The 15,925-nt window shown below is 30.6% G+C and overlaps 2 protein-coding genes across 2 annotated transcripts; one reads left to right on the forward strand and one right to left on the reverse strand.

Annotated features, from left to right (window-relative positions):
- The first annotated feature begins 424 nt into the window (after positions 1-424).
- On the forward strand, positions 425-5,843 carry LOC100790511 (ras-related protein RABH1b). The gene is made up of 6 exons (XM_003549917.5): positions 425-804; positions 1,775-1,845; positions 2,747-2,835; positions 3,432-3,543; positions 5,057-5,147; positions 5,484-5,843. Exons 1-6 carry the CDS (start codon positions 688-690, stop codon positions 5,622-5,624), a joined length of 621 nt encoding a protein of 206 aa, XP_003549965.2. The 5' UTR covers positions 425-687; the 3' UTR covers positions 5,625-5,843.
- Positions 5,844-7,979: 2,136 nt separating this feature from the next.
- LOC100791557 (expansin-like B1-like) lies at positions 7,980-10,393 on the reverse strand. The gene is made up of 5 exons (NM_001254980.2): positions 10,217-10,393; positions 10,022-10,128; positions 9,239-9,420; positions 8,995-9,127; positions 7,980-8,612 (listed from the first exon to the last, which is right to left on the reverse strand). Exons 1-5 carry the CDS (start codon positions 10,341-10,343, stop codon positions 8,406-8,408), a joined length of 756 nt encoding a protein of 251 aa, NP_001241909.2. The 5' UTR covers positions 10,344-10,393; the 3' UTR covers positions 7,980-8,405.
- Positions 10,394-15,925: the final 5,532 nt, after the last annotated feature.

Genomic DNA, 15,925 nt, shown 5'->3' on the forward strand with positions numbered 1-15,925 from the left:
GCATATAACAATCATTACTTAAGAGTAACTAACTCAAGTAACTCCTTTAACATTTAACAATTTTTGAATTATTTCTTGACATTTCATAATATATTTTATCAATAAATTGAATTTTTTATTTGTCACTTTATATTTAGTAATTATTTTACCAGATAATTTTATCAAAACTTATAATTCAACCTGGATACTGACTATTCAGATAAATAACGACTAAAAAATTATTTTTATTAAAAATTAAATTTAAATAATATCTTAATAATTTAATCTTAACTTAAACATATGCATCATCATTAACTTCACTTGATTCAGTAGTCACCCTCTTAATATAAAAGTTAAAATATATACGAAATTATTGCTTGACCGACTAAGAACGAATCCGTAACGAGCTTAAAAAACAACATAATAGCGATTAGCGATCTGTTTTGAAATAAAAAAGAATACTAATTATTAAATCCTGGTAGACATGCACTAAAAATAAATCTAAAATTTCACTTGCACCCACCCACACACCCTCGCATCCATCGTAATCAAAACTTAATTCACATTTTTGTTTGGGTTTTTTCATCACAGTGCTTTTCTTTCCTTCCTTCTGAGATTGCTGAAGAGAGAAAAGCAAAATCGAAAGAACTGAATTGGATTTCATTGGCGGAGTGAAAGTGAAGTGTTGCGCAAATCTGATTGGCAAGAATGGCGCCAGTGTCGGCTCTCGCAAAGTACAAGCTGGTGTTCTTGGGCGATCAATCCGTTGGGAAAACCAGCATCATCACTCGCTTCATGTACGACAAATTCGACAACACTTATCAGGTCTTCTTCTTTCAGATCCAATCTCTCTTTCACTATTTCATCACATTTTTTAAAAAAAATTCAAGAGATCACGGTTTTACCGTGGAATGGGATCATTGCTTTCGTCGTGATTGGTGGTGATATGTTCCTGAATTTAGGTTCATTTTTTGTTTTTAAGAAATTGTTATTTAAACAGACGCCAATGTGGTTTGGTATATAAAATTTATTATACTTTTAAAATTTTACCATGTGTTTTTGTCCCTCATTCCAATTGTGATTGCCTTGAAGACATTAAATAATTTCATTACAAAAATTTGGTGGCTACTATAATTGTATGTTGTATGATGCAGCTTCAGGGGAGGAAATGGCATATTGGAGAGAAACAGAAAACAGATTCAGATTCCAGTGTTGCACGTGTCTTATAAAAACTTTAACTATATAGGCGTCTAATAGTTTAGTTTTTTGATCCGCAAAAGTTGAGTGTTAGTTGGTTAGTTTTTCTTAGCAAGAGAATCAATCCCGTTACCATTTACTCTTTCTCTTCTTTCTTAACCACCCAACCAACTTTATAAGTCTAATAGTTTCGTAGTAAATTATTTGGAGAATAGAAAAAAAAATAGGCATATAAGAACATTGTAGCACCAGTAATTCTGAGTCACGCGAAATGATTTTAAGACATCCATATATGTATTTTCTTGTCTTTACTTCCATGTCCACCTGCAAGTGAAACTAAAGTCTACAGTTAATGTGTACACATGTGATGATGGGGCATGTTGAAGTCCCACATCGAATAAATATAGTGTCGAGATAAACTATATAAGTGGAAAGTAATCCTCACCTTACAAGCCGGTTTTATAGGGTTGAGCTAAACTCATGAAAAACCTACTTTTTGACAACACATTATGTGCAAATATAATTCTACACATGCATTTAGTTGTTTACATTTTGACCGTACTCAAAACTTTCCTTTTTTTTCCCTTTTGCTAAACAGGCTACAATCGGTATCGATTTTCTGTCAAAAACTATGTATCTTGAAGATCGAACTGTTCGACTGCAATTGTGGTAAGATGTTGCTTGATCATTTTAAAAATTTCACTAGGGAGGGTAAGGAATAGTTATGAAGAAAATGATGGAAGGGGAAGCAAAGGATTGTTTGGTCTATAATGAAGAGGGAAGGGCAGAAGGGGAATGGGGGCAATGCTGATATATCAACTATCTGTTTTTACTGTTTCTCATCAAGTGTAAAGAGATATTGGAATACTAAATTTTGGAATCCTGTGGAGTAATGATAACTTCCCTGCAAATAAGGGACGAACAATGTCTCCCCCCCCCCCCCCCCCCCCCCCTTTTTTCCTCAGTTTTCATCCACTCCTAAAATATGCAAATTACTGAACTGCAGATACATTACTATTTGATGTTTATCTTGTTTCTTTTGTATGTTATATTTCAAAGATTTATTTGGTATATCGGAATCTGCATTGCAGAATATGTGATATTTTATGATTGCTAACATTTTTAATCCTTTTTTTTTATAAAAAATTATCCATTTAGTTATGAAGTATTTGCCTTTATCCCATACCTTTTAATCTCACTATAATGTCTGTTTAAAATGGTTTTTAAATATTAACTACTGTTATGTATTCATTTGTATTTTACTTTATACCATAAAAAATTAGGTTTTGAAGTGGATTGATTTAAGCTGAACATGATGCTATTAGACATTTTGTAATCTGCAGCATTTCCTGGTTACTGCTTTGTATTCTTGGGCTTTATTTCAACAGTTGATGTATATTGGAAAACTTGACTGAATTCAATGGAGTTTAATGTGTTTGATCGACAATTTTTAGTTGAGTTTCCATACAAAAGCAGTACACTGTTGGCTTTTTATTTTTATTTTTATTGAATTCTCTTAATTTTCTTCCTCTCAAAACCTTTACTTTTTATTTTTCTTCATTTGTGACAGGGATACAGCTGGCCAGGAAAGATTTAGAAGTCTTATTCCAAGCTACATTAGGGACTCATCTGTTGCTGTCATTGTTTATGATGTTGCAAGTATGCCATTTAGACCTGCTTTCTTTCACCTATTCCCTCCATGACGAATTATATTTTCTTGCAGATTTTTCATTTCAATATAATAATATATTAATAGTTAATAAGTTTTTTTTTTGGATGCTGGTTAATTAAGTGTTGAATTTGAAGAGCTGAGTTTTCTATTCATTATTAATTTCTTCAAAAACTTATTAAGGAAGAAGATTTATATCTTAGAGGAATATGTATGCTCCATTTAATAAAAAATCACGTTATTTAAGTAATTCCTTTTCCTTTCTTTGGGATATGATTTGAGTGAAATATTCATTTTTTACATAAAGTGGGTGAATTCTTTTAATCAAAAAAGAAAGTGAATATGGGATGAACATGTGGCCTCCCCCAGATTCTAAAGTTACCTGTGCCAATTAGGTAATTAATTATCAGGAACTGGAACTTCTCAAGAAGTAGCTTTCTCTAACAGGTGCTGCCTGTTATTCTTGGACAGCTCGAATCTCTCTAGTTGACTCATATCATGTGTGCATAGTTTTTTGTTCACTGTTCCTAAAGTCCTAAACACTTTGATGGACAGTTTCTGATTGTTCAGCATTCTTGTGATATAGGCCGTCAGACTTTCCTAAACACATCAAAGTGGATTGAAGAGGTGCGCAGTGAAAGAGGCAGCGATGTTATTGTTGTTCTTGTTGGGAACAAAACTGATCTTGTGGATAAAAGGTAATGGCTAATCAATGGTAGAGTGACTAACTTCATCAGATAGTTTATACTGGCCGGTTTCATGACATGACTCTTATGTTCTGTATTATCTAATGGCCTATTTGATGTTGATTTTTGGCTAGTTACTAATTCAACACTTAAGAGAAAGTTTATGGGTTAGTAAAGAAGAAACTGTTGTGATCAAGGGAAGTAAAACTACACAAATAATCATTTCATTCTTCACAGGCTAGACTGTGGGATGTGGGACAAGAATAAGAGAACAATACTGTGTGCAGTAGATTAAAGCTAATAGAAAAATTCATCAATCATATGAAGGGGGATATTTGTGTTTTGTTTGGTGAAATGAGTTATAAATCGGTTAAGATCTTCAAACAACTGGAATATTTACTGTGTCACTGTTTCAAGCCTTGAATAGCCTCAAGAATTCCTTGAGAATGAGTGACTCGTGACAAGTAGTCCATTCAGATAAAATGAAAAACATCTCAAGCTATATATTAGACATATACATCACAAACTTCATTTACTATGTATGAAAGACCTAGAGAGAACTGGCATAGTTTAAGGGCTTTATTTAGTTTCTTCTTTTATTCAATATATTTATTATCAGGTATGTGTACATCTAAGAGAGAGATATCTGGGGAAAGTGAGAGGAGGGACAGTGAAAGATGTTGTCCAATTTGATTTTCTGTCCTTCCAGTATGTTTGCGACATTTTGAGGAAAAACTGTTAAAATATGTTGTTTTTTCTTGCTAAAAACTGGATATTGTTTCCTGACTTGGTAAATTTGAAACATGCTTCATTTTCCTAACCATGCATAGGAAAGTTGTCCATGAAGCTGCACAAGAAAAAAAGTGATTATTTTCCCCAAAAATATGTTAAATCCAAACATGAAGAAGAATGTTGCTTAGATTTTTAGAAACATGTTAGAAGGGGGTCACTGTTATCCATGAAAGATGATATGAAAGGAATTAGCAGAACCCTATATTTATGATAGTCCAAGTCTTAGAATTTGGGCTTAGGACCTAACTCAATCCTACAAAATTAGCTTGTAAGGTGGAGACTACCCAAGCTTTATAAGCTCTATTTAAGTTATATCTCTAGTCAATGTGGGACTAAACACCATCCTTGAGGTTGCAATTAAGGCAGCCCTCAAAGAGACCGCAACTAAGGCGAGTTAGGGATGACAGTAAGCACTAAGTCTCTAAAATATGACCTGCTTGAATGGTTTGGCCCTTGAAATGCTTCTTTTGCACTCTGCGTATTTGTTCCGATATCTTGTACAAAATATGACCCGCTTTACATTTCCTTTCTGTAGCTTATTTCCAGCAAGGAGATTGCTATGGTACAATGACTAACATTTTATAATATTTAAAAATCTATTATATACTAGTAGTTGCAAGTGAAATGTTTAAGAATTCACCTTGGGTTCCTAATCCAGGAAAAAAAATGGTTACAGGAACAAGGTTGTTTGACTTTTCATTATGGGTAATGTTCTATACATTTGACACTACAGGCAAGTCTCTACAGAGGAAGGGGAAGCAAAGTCCCGAGAGCTAAACGTTATGTTTATTGAAGCTAGTGCAAAAGCTGGCTTTAATATAAAGGTAAGCCTCTCCCTTCTATGCCATAGATATTTAATAAATATCAGCTTGATAATCTAGAAGAAAGCTATCTCACCAGGTCCTGAGGTGCATATATTCTTTTTAGTGATAATTTGTCAGGGAAGTTAATATGATTTTTCTGTATAATTATAAGCCTATTGCATTGTCTTGCAGAATGAATACAACAGTTGGTTGTTTCTACTAGTCAACTTAAAATTTTCCTTAAGTTTTCCTCAATTATGTTAGATATACTTGCTGGCATTATGATATATCTACTTGTTATATATACCTAGTCCTGACTTTTTATTTGTACTGCTTTGTCAAACTTTTTATATTTAGGCCCTCTTTCGAAAAATTGCTGCTGCATTACCCGGAATGGAAACATTATCTACAACAAAACAGGAAGATATGGTTGACGTGAACCTGAGGTCTTCTGGTAGCCATGATTCCCAACCTCAGTCGGGTGGATGTTCTTGCTGAATGAATGTGCCTTGTCCTAAAGTTTTGTATCTTTTTGCTTCATGCTATTTATTTTGGAATGTGTTTGTCTCAGATCTGTAAAGATTCATTAGTCCTTTAGACTTAAACAACTTTATGTGAGAGAAACTATTGAAAACAAGTGGAGAGGTAGCAATGGAAGAACAAATGTAATACAGCTCATTGGTTAGTTGGCTATTCATTATTATTTACTTTGATAAAGATAAAAGTCTACATTTACCTTCTTCGTCCTATATTTGATCTAGTGTTACTACAATACTTCTGTACTTTATTAAAAAAATTAATGAGTAAACCCCAATTTTAATTAGCACATGAAATTATAAGCTCTTGTCATTTTAGTTTTGGCTTAATTACACTTGATATCCCCAGTTTTTTTATTTTTTGGCAAATTTTACATCTAACAAATTAATTTAATGTATTTTACCTTTAACTTTTAAGAGACTTGTAAATTTTATGCCTTGGTTTTAGACTTTCATTTAATCATAAATAACAAATTACGAGTAAACGACGATATACAATTATTTAAGACAATAAGTGCATACACATGCATTGCATGCTTAGCATTAGACGATAGTTTGACGCTTGTCTAGTAATTGGACAGAATTAATATAACTATTGATGAGGTGGTGTGAATTTCAAAATCCCTTTAGCATAAGTAACAAATGAGATACTTTTGAAAATAGAAGTTGGAGGCAACCGAACGTGAATATATACAAACAATCATTAGTCTTGATGTATAATCATAAACAGTTTTTTTCTCTCCATACAAACAGCTAAAATTGGGGTTGGGGACCCGTATTAAGGTGGAATGGAACAGGCAAAGAGAGGCTGTATCTGCAATACGGGGAGCATTACTTTCTGGTTGTAGTACCCACTTGGACTCGGAGCTTTGAGAGATTGTAGCCAAGAGACTTATTGAGTTGGAACCAAGAGATATTGGCCCTTATATTTTGCTGTCAAATATGTATGCTGCTCAGGGGAGATGGGATGTGAGATTGATGATAAATGAAAAGGGGTTACAGAAAGAAGCAGCATCCAGCTTGGTTCATCTTGAAGATTTTGAATCTAAATATTTTGTTAAGAATAATTCAGGCCATAGGAAAAAGATAATGTACTCGATGTTGAGTGAATTAGGAACACAGATGAAATTATCTGTTGGACACTCGATTAAGGAAGACAATTTCATACCTAGATAAAGATAAGAGTCTCTATTTTAGAGGCTGTTGGGAGAGAAGCAAAGTGCAAGTTAAGGAACGAGATGTTGAGGTCATGATTATGGATATCAGGGAAAAAGATGTCATAACTCATAAAAGAGGCTGCCACTAAAAACTATGTGTTGCAGGATGGGGATGCTATGATCATGTAAGGATCTTGTAGATTCTGCAGGTCCAGATTGGTTTCACCATAGATTTTGGGTCCCTGAATTTTCTGGTAGCAGATAATTTATTTGATGAAGAATAACTTGCTCAATGTCTTGCATAATTAAGACACTCAGATAATCAATCCATAAAATCCAAAGTAGAGAAGAGAGATTTCATCAACTTTGTTTGTCAAGTGAAAATTCTTGCAAGACGAGTGTCGGGTCTTACGGTGCATACTCGAAATGGAGTTTTAAGGAAGATGAGTGGCTGGTACTAAAGATCAAGAAACACAGTTATGCCGTCAGATTGTAGACCCTCTTCACCTTCCTTGATAAAAGGATATCAAAGAAGCAGACAACCATATATCTCTATCTTTTCCAGACTAAAAATTATTGGATGAGAGAATTTTGTCTCAGTTCAAAATAAGAAAAACACCCATATACAAAGAACACTTACAAAGTATTGACACTTATCTTGTCTCAAGGAGGCAAGTGAGGATTCAAGACTGTCGTTTCACTTGACTAATTCCTTAAGATTCATATCTATATCTTCATCTTTGTACTCAGATATTTGTAATTTTGAATTTTTCTTTATCATATTTATAGCTGTATAATAGCTTATTTGATGTGCACAAGTAAAATATCATGACTGTAATTTTTTTGAAGCCTTCCAATCTCTGTCCACACAAGCGCGAGTGCAGGTGCCCCTGTTGTTGGGTGAAGAGCTAGCAAATAAAATTGGGGGAATTGTTTTCTTTGAGTTTATTAATTATTATTTTGGGAAAGTTTATTTATTCTCCTGTTATATAGTCATTTCTCCATAATTGTTAGCTTGTTTAGAAGAAATGAAAGCATAATTCCAACATCTGGAATTTTTTAGGACATTTGGCATATGATTTTTAAACCAATACAATGAAATTTACTTCCATTGCTATTAATATTTCATAGCTTCTTTTTGCTTGCGGAGGTATAATGACCGAATCTTTCTCAAATGCTTAGTGACAACTTTGAGCCTTTTCTAGCTACTGTATTCATCTGTTTACCTTGTGAATGAATAATTCTATGACAAGTTCAGTGGCTGAATTGTTGATCCATTGAAAGCTACTGGAAACCAAGTGATATTTCAACATGCTTGTGAATAAAATTGAGATATTTTTAATTATGAAATACATAAGGAGTTACACTAAAAAAAAAAAAAAACACTGGGGATTTGGGTGACATGCATACATGTCTAGTAAGATCATAGAATTTCGTCGGTCCTCACAACTTAAGAGAAAAACAAAATTATTGAAGGGAAATTAAATAGGGTAAATCGACTGAACTTAAAATAATAAACTTAATTTTTTTTTTTATTTCATATATTACAGGCAACATCAGATTGATACTTATTTTTTGGTGCTTCTCTATTGGTCCACTTGTACCCCTAAGTCGTATGTTTGTCCAGCCTTCCAGTCTTGTGGTATGTTATTAACAGGAACCACCCATGTTTCTTCTCCCTCTTCTTCAGGGCTAAACAACATCCTCAAAGTCAAAGGTCCACTTGGTGGAGCTGTAGTGGTCCAAACTGCTCCATGACTCCGGTCCAGTAACTTGCACACAAAGTTTTGAGTCTGCACTCAGCAAAAAGAGATAATACTCATTACAATACTTTTCATCTAACTAACTGGACGTTACTCATACATCCATTTCAATTGAATGATGAAGAGTTTAATGTCTTAGTGATTTCCATATCAAAAGTTAATTATTTGATAAAATATATGGCTAACCAGTGGTTAAGAAATCAAACAAAAAAAATTATTAAAAATAACATAGGAGTGTAATTAAAAATCACTGCAAGCGTATTTTTACACTGGTTAGCATTTGTGAAAAAGTTGATAGAAAATCAGTAAATGATCTTAAAAATACTCAAATTTCACCAGGTTTCTTGACTAAATTATCTGTTCAAAGATTTGACAATTTCTAATTGATTGGCACGGGAAGGAGGAAGTATACCTCACAAAGCTGAACAGCAGTTATGTCTCTACTTCCTTGTTGAAACCATATGACAAAAGCCAAATAGTGAGGGTTGTTGCTGCTCTCATGTATCTTAACTGTAATGTTTTTGTTTGGGTAGCTGCATGAGACACTGCAGATAACAAGAGAGGCCTAGTTAAGTCTTTGGTTTCAACATTCTACTTAAAAATTTAATGCATGCATGAATCAAAAAGGTGTTGTTCTGTGTGGAAGAATCTCTGACCGTCTATATTGAATATCAAGTACGCCAAGAGCTAATAGAGATGCAGCAGCGTCAGTGTTGAGAGCCATTCTACCAAAGGCTCGTTGGCTAAGAATGAAATCAGTGTTATGACCTGAGCCTGAGTCAGTTATAACCACAGTCACACCGTTGTCTGAGCATAAAGCACTATTGCTACATCTTACCTGGTAAAACATAATGAGAAATATTACTTTCAAAGAAAGTACGTACTAGAACTATATATAATGCATGTATATACACTGTTATATTGCAAAGTGCTGTTGAAGAATGCCTATTAATTAAGTACAACTCATAAAAAGATTAATATAACTATCTATGATCTAGTTTGTTGCTAGTTTAATATATCTTGAACTTTTGATCGGTCGTGCGTATAATTATATAGAGGATGAACTCATGCAAACGCAAGAATTAATTACTCGTACGGACGAAATAACAAATATAACAAAAAAGAAAAAAAGGTTCTTTTTTTTTTTACAGTAAAAAAAAAGTTGTTTGTGTGTGCATGTGTATGTGTATTAAAAGTGAGATTTACATATAGGTTATTGCTAATTAATTTTTGTTAATCTTCAGAAAACATGCACGATAAAATCATCCTATAGGTTGTGTTAGTACATATATAATAATATTAAACTCATTAGGGTCGGTTTAATAGTAATGAGTATGATCGATAAATGCATAAAAAATTAAGTTCGATCTTCATTGTAGTTGTTGTATTAAAAAAAAGAGCAAGTAATAATACTGTATACTAGCTTGATCAGAACTCACTTGGTAACAGGCACCACAGCCAACACCATTTCGATAAAGATTAGATGCAGCTGATACGTCGCCACCATTAACCGTAGCACCAAAGGAACCAAATTCACATGCACCAACTGCATTAAATTAATTAAAATCATGTTAATAAAATATCATTTCATGTTTGCATTTTGTTATACTTTTATCAGTAATTAATTTTCTTACCATCTGTGCCATTTTCTTGAGAGTTTGGGTAAAATGCTGCACGAGATTGAACAAATGAAGTATCTGCCAGAGTTTGCATGAAAAGAAAGGTGGCAAGAAGAAGGGGATACAAAAGAGAGAGAGCCATGTGTGAGATAGAATTATAAATTAAAGCAATTAAGATGGAAAAATGAAAAACTTAGTAATATGCATGGAGGGAACCCGGATTTCTCCCATTTATAGAGAAATATTATTGGTCAATGTTATCAACTTCGACATTCCAAAAGGTATAAAATTAAATTATTCACAAATTTGAATAAGAGGAATTTTGCTACGGTACGTTTTCTCTGAGTTATTTGCTTAGAGTTGGACTACAGGCTATTTGTCTTAATTTGACGATCGAGGAACGCCACTTTAAACTTTTGTAAGAAAAAATTGGGATTTGACTACTACCAAATTAATAAGAAAATATATAAAGTAAAAATAAATAAAAATAAAGAATTATGAGCTGTACTGTTTTTAGACCAAAACATGAGCTGTTGTTAAAATTGATTTTCATATATTTTTACAGTTTCTCATAATTCTTTATCATTTTTACCATTTAAAGCATTTAAATAATATCTGTTTCCTTCAACTTAACAATTCTAAAATAATTATAAGAATGTTTTATAACGGATCCTACAACTTAGAAAGTTTCTGGAAAGCTTCACATAATATCAGTTGAAAAATATGCCCGATGCGCAAAAGGTAAAAAAAGGTATAATTCTTTTCTTCCTATATACTATATACTATATAGTCCATGCGGCTTGCTCTCCGATGGAAACCAATTGCTTTAAGAGTTTCTTTGGGAGTCAATATTTTCAAAGTAACACTTTGAACATCTCTAATGCAATTGCTAAATTGGATTTTTAAAATTGAGCAACAATATTTAATTTTTGGTGATAAATTTATACTTTTATTATTTTCTAAATATTTTAAAAATATATAAGTAAATATTTTAATTTAAAATGAAAATATATAAAGATGTGAAGTTTATTATGAAGCCTACTTACATTAAGAACTCAACTTGGTTCCATTATTTGAAAGAAAAATAGTAAATACTCTTGCATTATTTTATGTCACTATAGAGAACCATCAAGAAAGAGTTAATTATCTAAACTGAATTCCTGCATATGCTCTTTGAGATAGTGTAATAGTCTAATAGGTACTGTTTATAGTCTCTTTCTACAGTAGCAATTGCTGTGATGGGAGAGAAAAATACAGGATTCAATTGAGACGGACCTAACATGTGGGTTTCACATGCTGGATCTTGTATCTTTCTTTGTTCTTGCTATAGGGTATAACATGGTTGGACTTAGATTAAAATATCTTTTAAATTTAAACTATTTTAGATCAAGAAATGTATGTATCTATATTTTCTCATTTTATACTTATGAGTTAAATATGTTTTACTTCATGTAGATGCAAAATGATACTGAAGAGGTCTACTTTAGTTTATTAACGTTGAATATAGTGAGAGTGTTGTTGTAAATATCTTTTATTTATGTTTAATTAAATTGGAAAAAAGTTCTCTCTTCTCCTCTTTCTCACAGCGGGTGTTGAATAATAATTTCATTTTCCTATATCTCAATATCCTGCATATATAATTTTCATTCGCAAGCATAGACGTTTGATTATGACTTATGAGAGGCAATTGACATTTGCTCACCTAAATGGTAGGCTAAAACCAAAGATTGAATTGTACTGAATTAAAAAGTGAAGTAGCCTGAATTGGAATGGAATATAAGGGCGAAGAGTTAGGCCTTTCAGCACTTTGAAATGAGTATGACCCTATATATGTCACGCATATTTTAGAGTTAATTCCCACATTTTGTCAAAGATCACATAGTAAGTACCTTGATCTCAATGTGGAAGATGCATACGAAATATCCATCTAATTTAGATTAGATATTATTAGTATAGTATGTTTGAAGATACATTACACGGGGACACAAATGCAAAAGGAGCAGACTCTCGTCATGATGAGAAAATGACCTTGGTCCTCCGCATATCTATATAGCACTTTTTGTTTTTGCTAGGTCGTTTGATGGTCATGTCATAACATTGTGGGCATATGTTATTATAGTGATGTTCAAAAGCCAATATTTCTTTGAACCAGTATCTGTAAATGTAGTCTCTTCCAAATTTGCAGAAGCCTGCTGCCAAGTTTTCATGAGTTTTGTGCAAAGCATGATTTTAAATTGCTGGTATAGTCGGTGAGTCAGAAAACCTTTATATTGTAGATAATTAAAAAAAAATACAACTAATGTGATAACTAAGAAAAATAATAAATTTCTCACATATTTAAAATCAATTTAACTTTATTATTTAAAATTTCCAAAAATTAAGGAATAAAAGTTTATTTTATTTTATCTTTTTAATTTGTTCTCCCACAAATATTTATGAAAAATTCATTCAAGTATAACTTATTTATGCTAAAGCTTATGATTTTTCTTTTATCAATAAATGTTGATTTATTAATTTTGGTTAGAAATCTAAAGCTTAAGATGATATCTTGAGCTAGAAGTTTGGCCAATAAAAATATTTTATTAAGAAATTAAGAAAATGAGATTAAAAGGATCGAAGACCACTTGGTAGTTGGTAGTTCTTATACGTGTCATACTTATATTTGTCATAAATTAACCATTCAAAAACGCTAAAATACTTATGATATTAGGTGGAAACATTTAACTTGTTTATATTTCTAATGGTAGGCGCACCTGTCTTAAAAGTTGGATGAAATTGATTTTAATACAATTAATTTTGAATTATTAAACACAATCCAAATTAGTTATAATTATAAATTTTATATTCAAGCATATCATGTACTTGGGTTGACAGAATTGATTCTTTGGCGTGCTGCTGACAAAGACTGCCACGAAGGTAAGTCCCTTGAAGCACATCAGATAGAGGCACTGGACCCAGCAGCGTGCCATTTGTAATCATCAATTTGTGTGAAGAAAAGAGAGGTAATAATAATCTATATACTTGTGGTACATCCAAGGAAACTTCTCCTAGATGCATATTTCTTGTCCTTATCGTTTGAGATATTTACCCTAAATATCAGGGAAGGAAGAAACGGAATTTATATAGACTGCTAGCAGTAGGAGATTGAGAGGTACTGAAACAAAAACACAAAATAAGGATAAATATATAATAATATTCCAATTAATAAAGATAAAAAATGGAATTTAATATAATATTTTTAAGAATAGACACGATATTTTCAGTCGAGAGTCAATGACCCGTTTATCTTACTACCGATATTCATTTGAGTATTTATTTAATAAATAGGAGTAAAATTTAAATTAATACTCCAAAAAGATAAGTCATGAGATAACATGATTTCTAAATTGAAAATCATACATTATTTTATGATTTTTTTTCATTAAAGTTATAAAAAAATTAACCACTTTAATTTTTTTTTTATTTTTTTAACACAACTTTAAAGTGTTAAGAGTTTTTTTTCATACGACTTTAAAGTCGTAATAGAATTTTTTTTTCTTTTTTTCTTATTAAAATTGTAAATTATTTTACAACTTTAATTCTTTTGCACCCAAGGTATTTTTCTTAAATTGTAAATATTTTTTATTTTAATTATTTAATGAATTAATGTATGCTTTCTTTTTTTGTTTTATTTAATATTTTCTATATATTTTATATTATTTTATTTAATATGTTCTATATTTTTATATATTGGTTTATTTAATATATTTTCTATATTTAATATGTTCTATATTTTTTTACTAATTTTAAGGATTATTATTTGTTTTGTAAATTAAAAAATAATGAAAAGAAATTAAATAAAAATATTAAAATGTACTTTGTCTAACAAAAATATTAAAATGTTTTGTTGCTAATATTAACAAATAATATTAACTTATAATTTATCAAATAATATTAATTTTTTAAAAAAAGTTTAATATTTGTGGCTCAAGAAATTGTAAATACACAACTTGGACGACGAGCAATGACATGAACTATCAAATTGAACCAATGGTGTTGTGATTGTGAAAATTTTCGGTTCGAATTCCTTACTTGCATGCAATTGTAACATGTGCTTCTTGCATTTTAAACTGTAATGACTTTGTTAACCCTGAATACAAGTGGGAAAACATTTAAAAAGTTTTCATTCCGTTATAAATGAAGATAAATGACCTTAATATTTGGGTCCATATTTTGTGTCTAGTCCTTCAAAGAGATGAGACACAGGAGAAAGACCAATCACTAGTCGTATAGATAATAAGATTGACAAATCAATTCCAAATAAGCCTAAGAAATATTTATTTGTATAGAACTGAATGACATAATCGTAGTAACGATTCATATAAGTAAATTGATTACTAATATTATTTCTACCTTTTAATTTTATGCTTCTATTTAATTTTTATTGTTCAATTTATATTAATGTATTATGTTGTTTTTATTTTAACAATTATTTTTATTACTAAATTATTTTCTGTTGTTAATATTAAAATAATTTATAAAATAAAATTAATTAATACTACTATACGAAATTATTAATTTACTTAATGATAGTTGTAAAAATTAATCAAATTTTTTTAAACAATTAATATTATTTCATAAATTATAAGTTAATATTATTTGTTAATATTAGTAACAAAAAATTTTAATATTTTGGGTAAACAAAGTACATTTTAATATTTTTATTTAAATTTATGTTTTTTGTATTATTTTTTTAATTTACAAAACAAATAATAATCCTTAACGTTAGTAAAAAAATATAGAAAATATTAAATAAAATTTTAAAAAACAAAACATACATTAATTCATTAAATGATTAAAATAAAAAATATTTATGATTTTAAAAAATACCTTACCTGCAAAAAAAATTGAAGTCGTAAAATAATTTACGACTTCAATAAAAAAATCCATTACAACTTTAAAGTTGTGTGAATGAAAAAAACTCTTACGACTTTAAAGTTATGTTAAAAAAAATAAAAATTAAAGTCATAAAATTTTGTACAACTTCAATGATAAAAAAGAAGAAGTCGTATAACAGTTTACGAGTTCAATTTTCTATGACTTATCCCTTTGGGGTATTAATTTAAATTTTACCCCATTTTGGTAAATTTGAAAGAAAAAAAATACTCCCTTTTGGTTGTTTGCCCTGAAAGGAAGGGGAAGAATAGGAACTTTTTATTAAAATAATGGATCTGCAAATAGAAAAAAAAAAAAAAAAAGGAGATAGGCATGACAATTTCCCTTTTTCTTTTGGGCCTTTGAATGTATCAGTTAAAGCAGATTTTCTTTTGAGCCTTTGATTAGCTAGAACAAGTTTTTGGAGTCGACAAAAACAAAAGGAATAAGTGTGTTTTTAGTGAATTAAAAAAAACTTAAATTTTTTTATATTTGTAACACGCATATTTTTACCTACCTGAACTTTGTTATATAAAAAAAAAACAAATCATAGATGAAAGTAAAAAATGGAAAACCAAAAAATCAAAATATATTTACCTAAATTCACCCGAATCTCAAGTGTTGCAAATCTATAAAAATGATTTTTATAATAGTTATGTAATAACTTTATTGACTACTTTTTAATTGTGTACTCAGATTAGACAATTCTGTTTAAGTTAGACTTTTAATAAAAATGGCATAGAACAATATGTTAAATTAATCCGTAAAACTTACAATTATAATCACCAGCCAATTTAGCCCTAAAATTGT

The sequence above is a fragment of the Glycine max genome, chromosome 17, assembly GCF_000004515.6.
Source record: "Glycine max cultivar Williams 82 chromosome 17, Glycine_max_v4.0, whole genome shotgun sequence".
Taxonomy (NCBI): domain Eukaryota; kingdom Viridiplantae; phylum Streptophyta; class Magnoliopsida; order Fabales; family Fabaceae; genus Glycine; species Glycine max.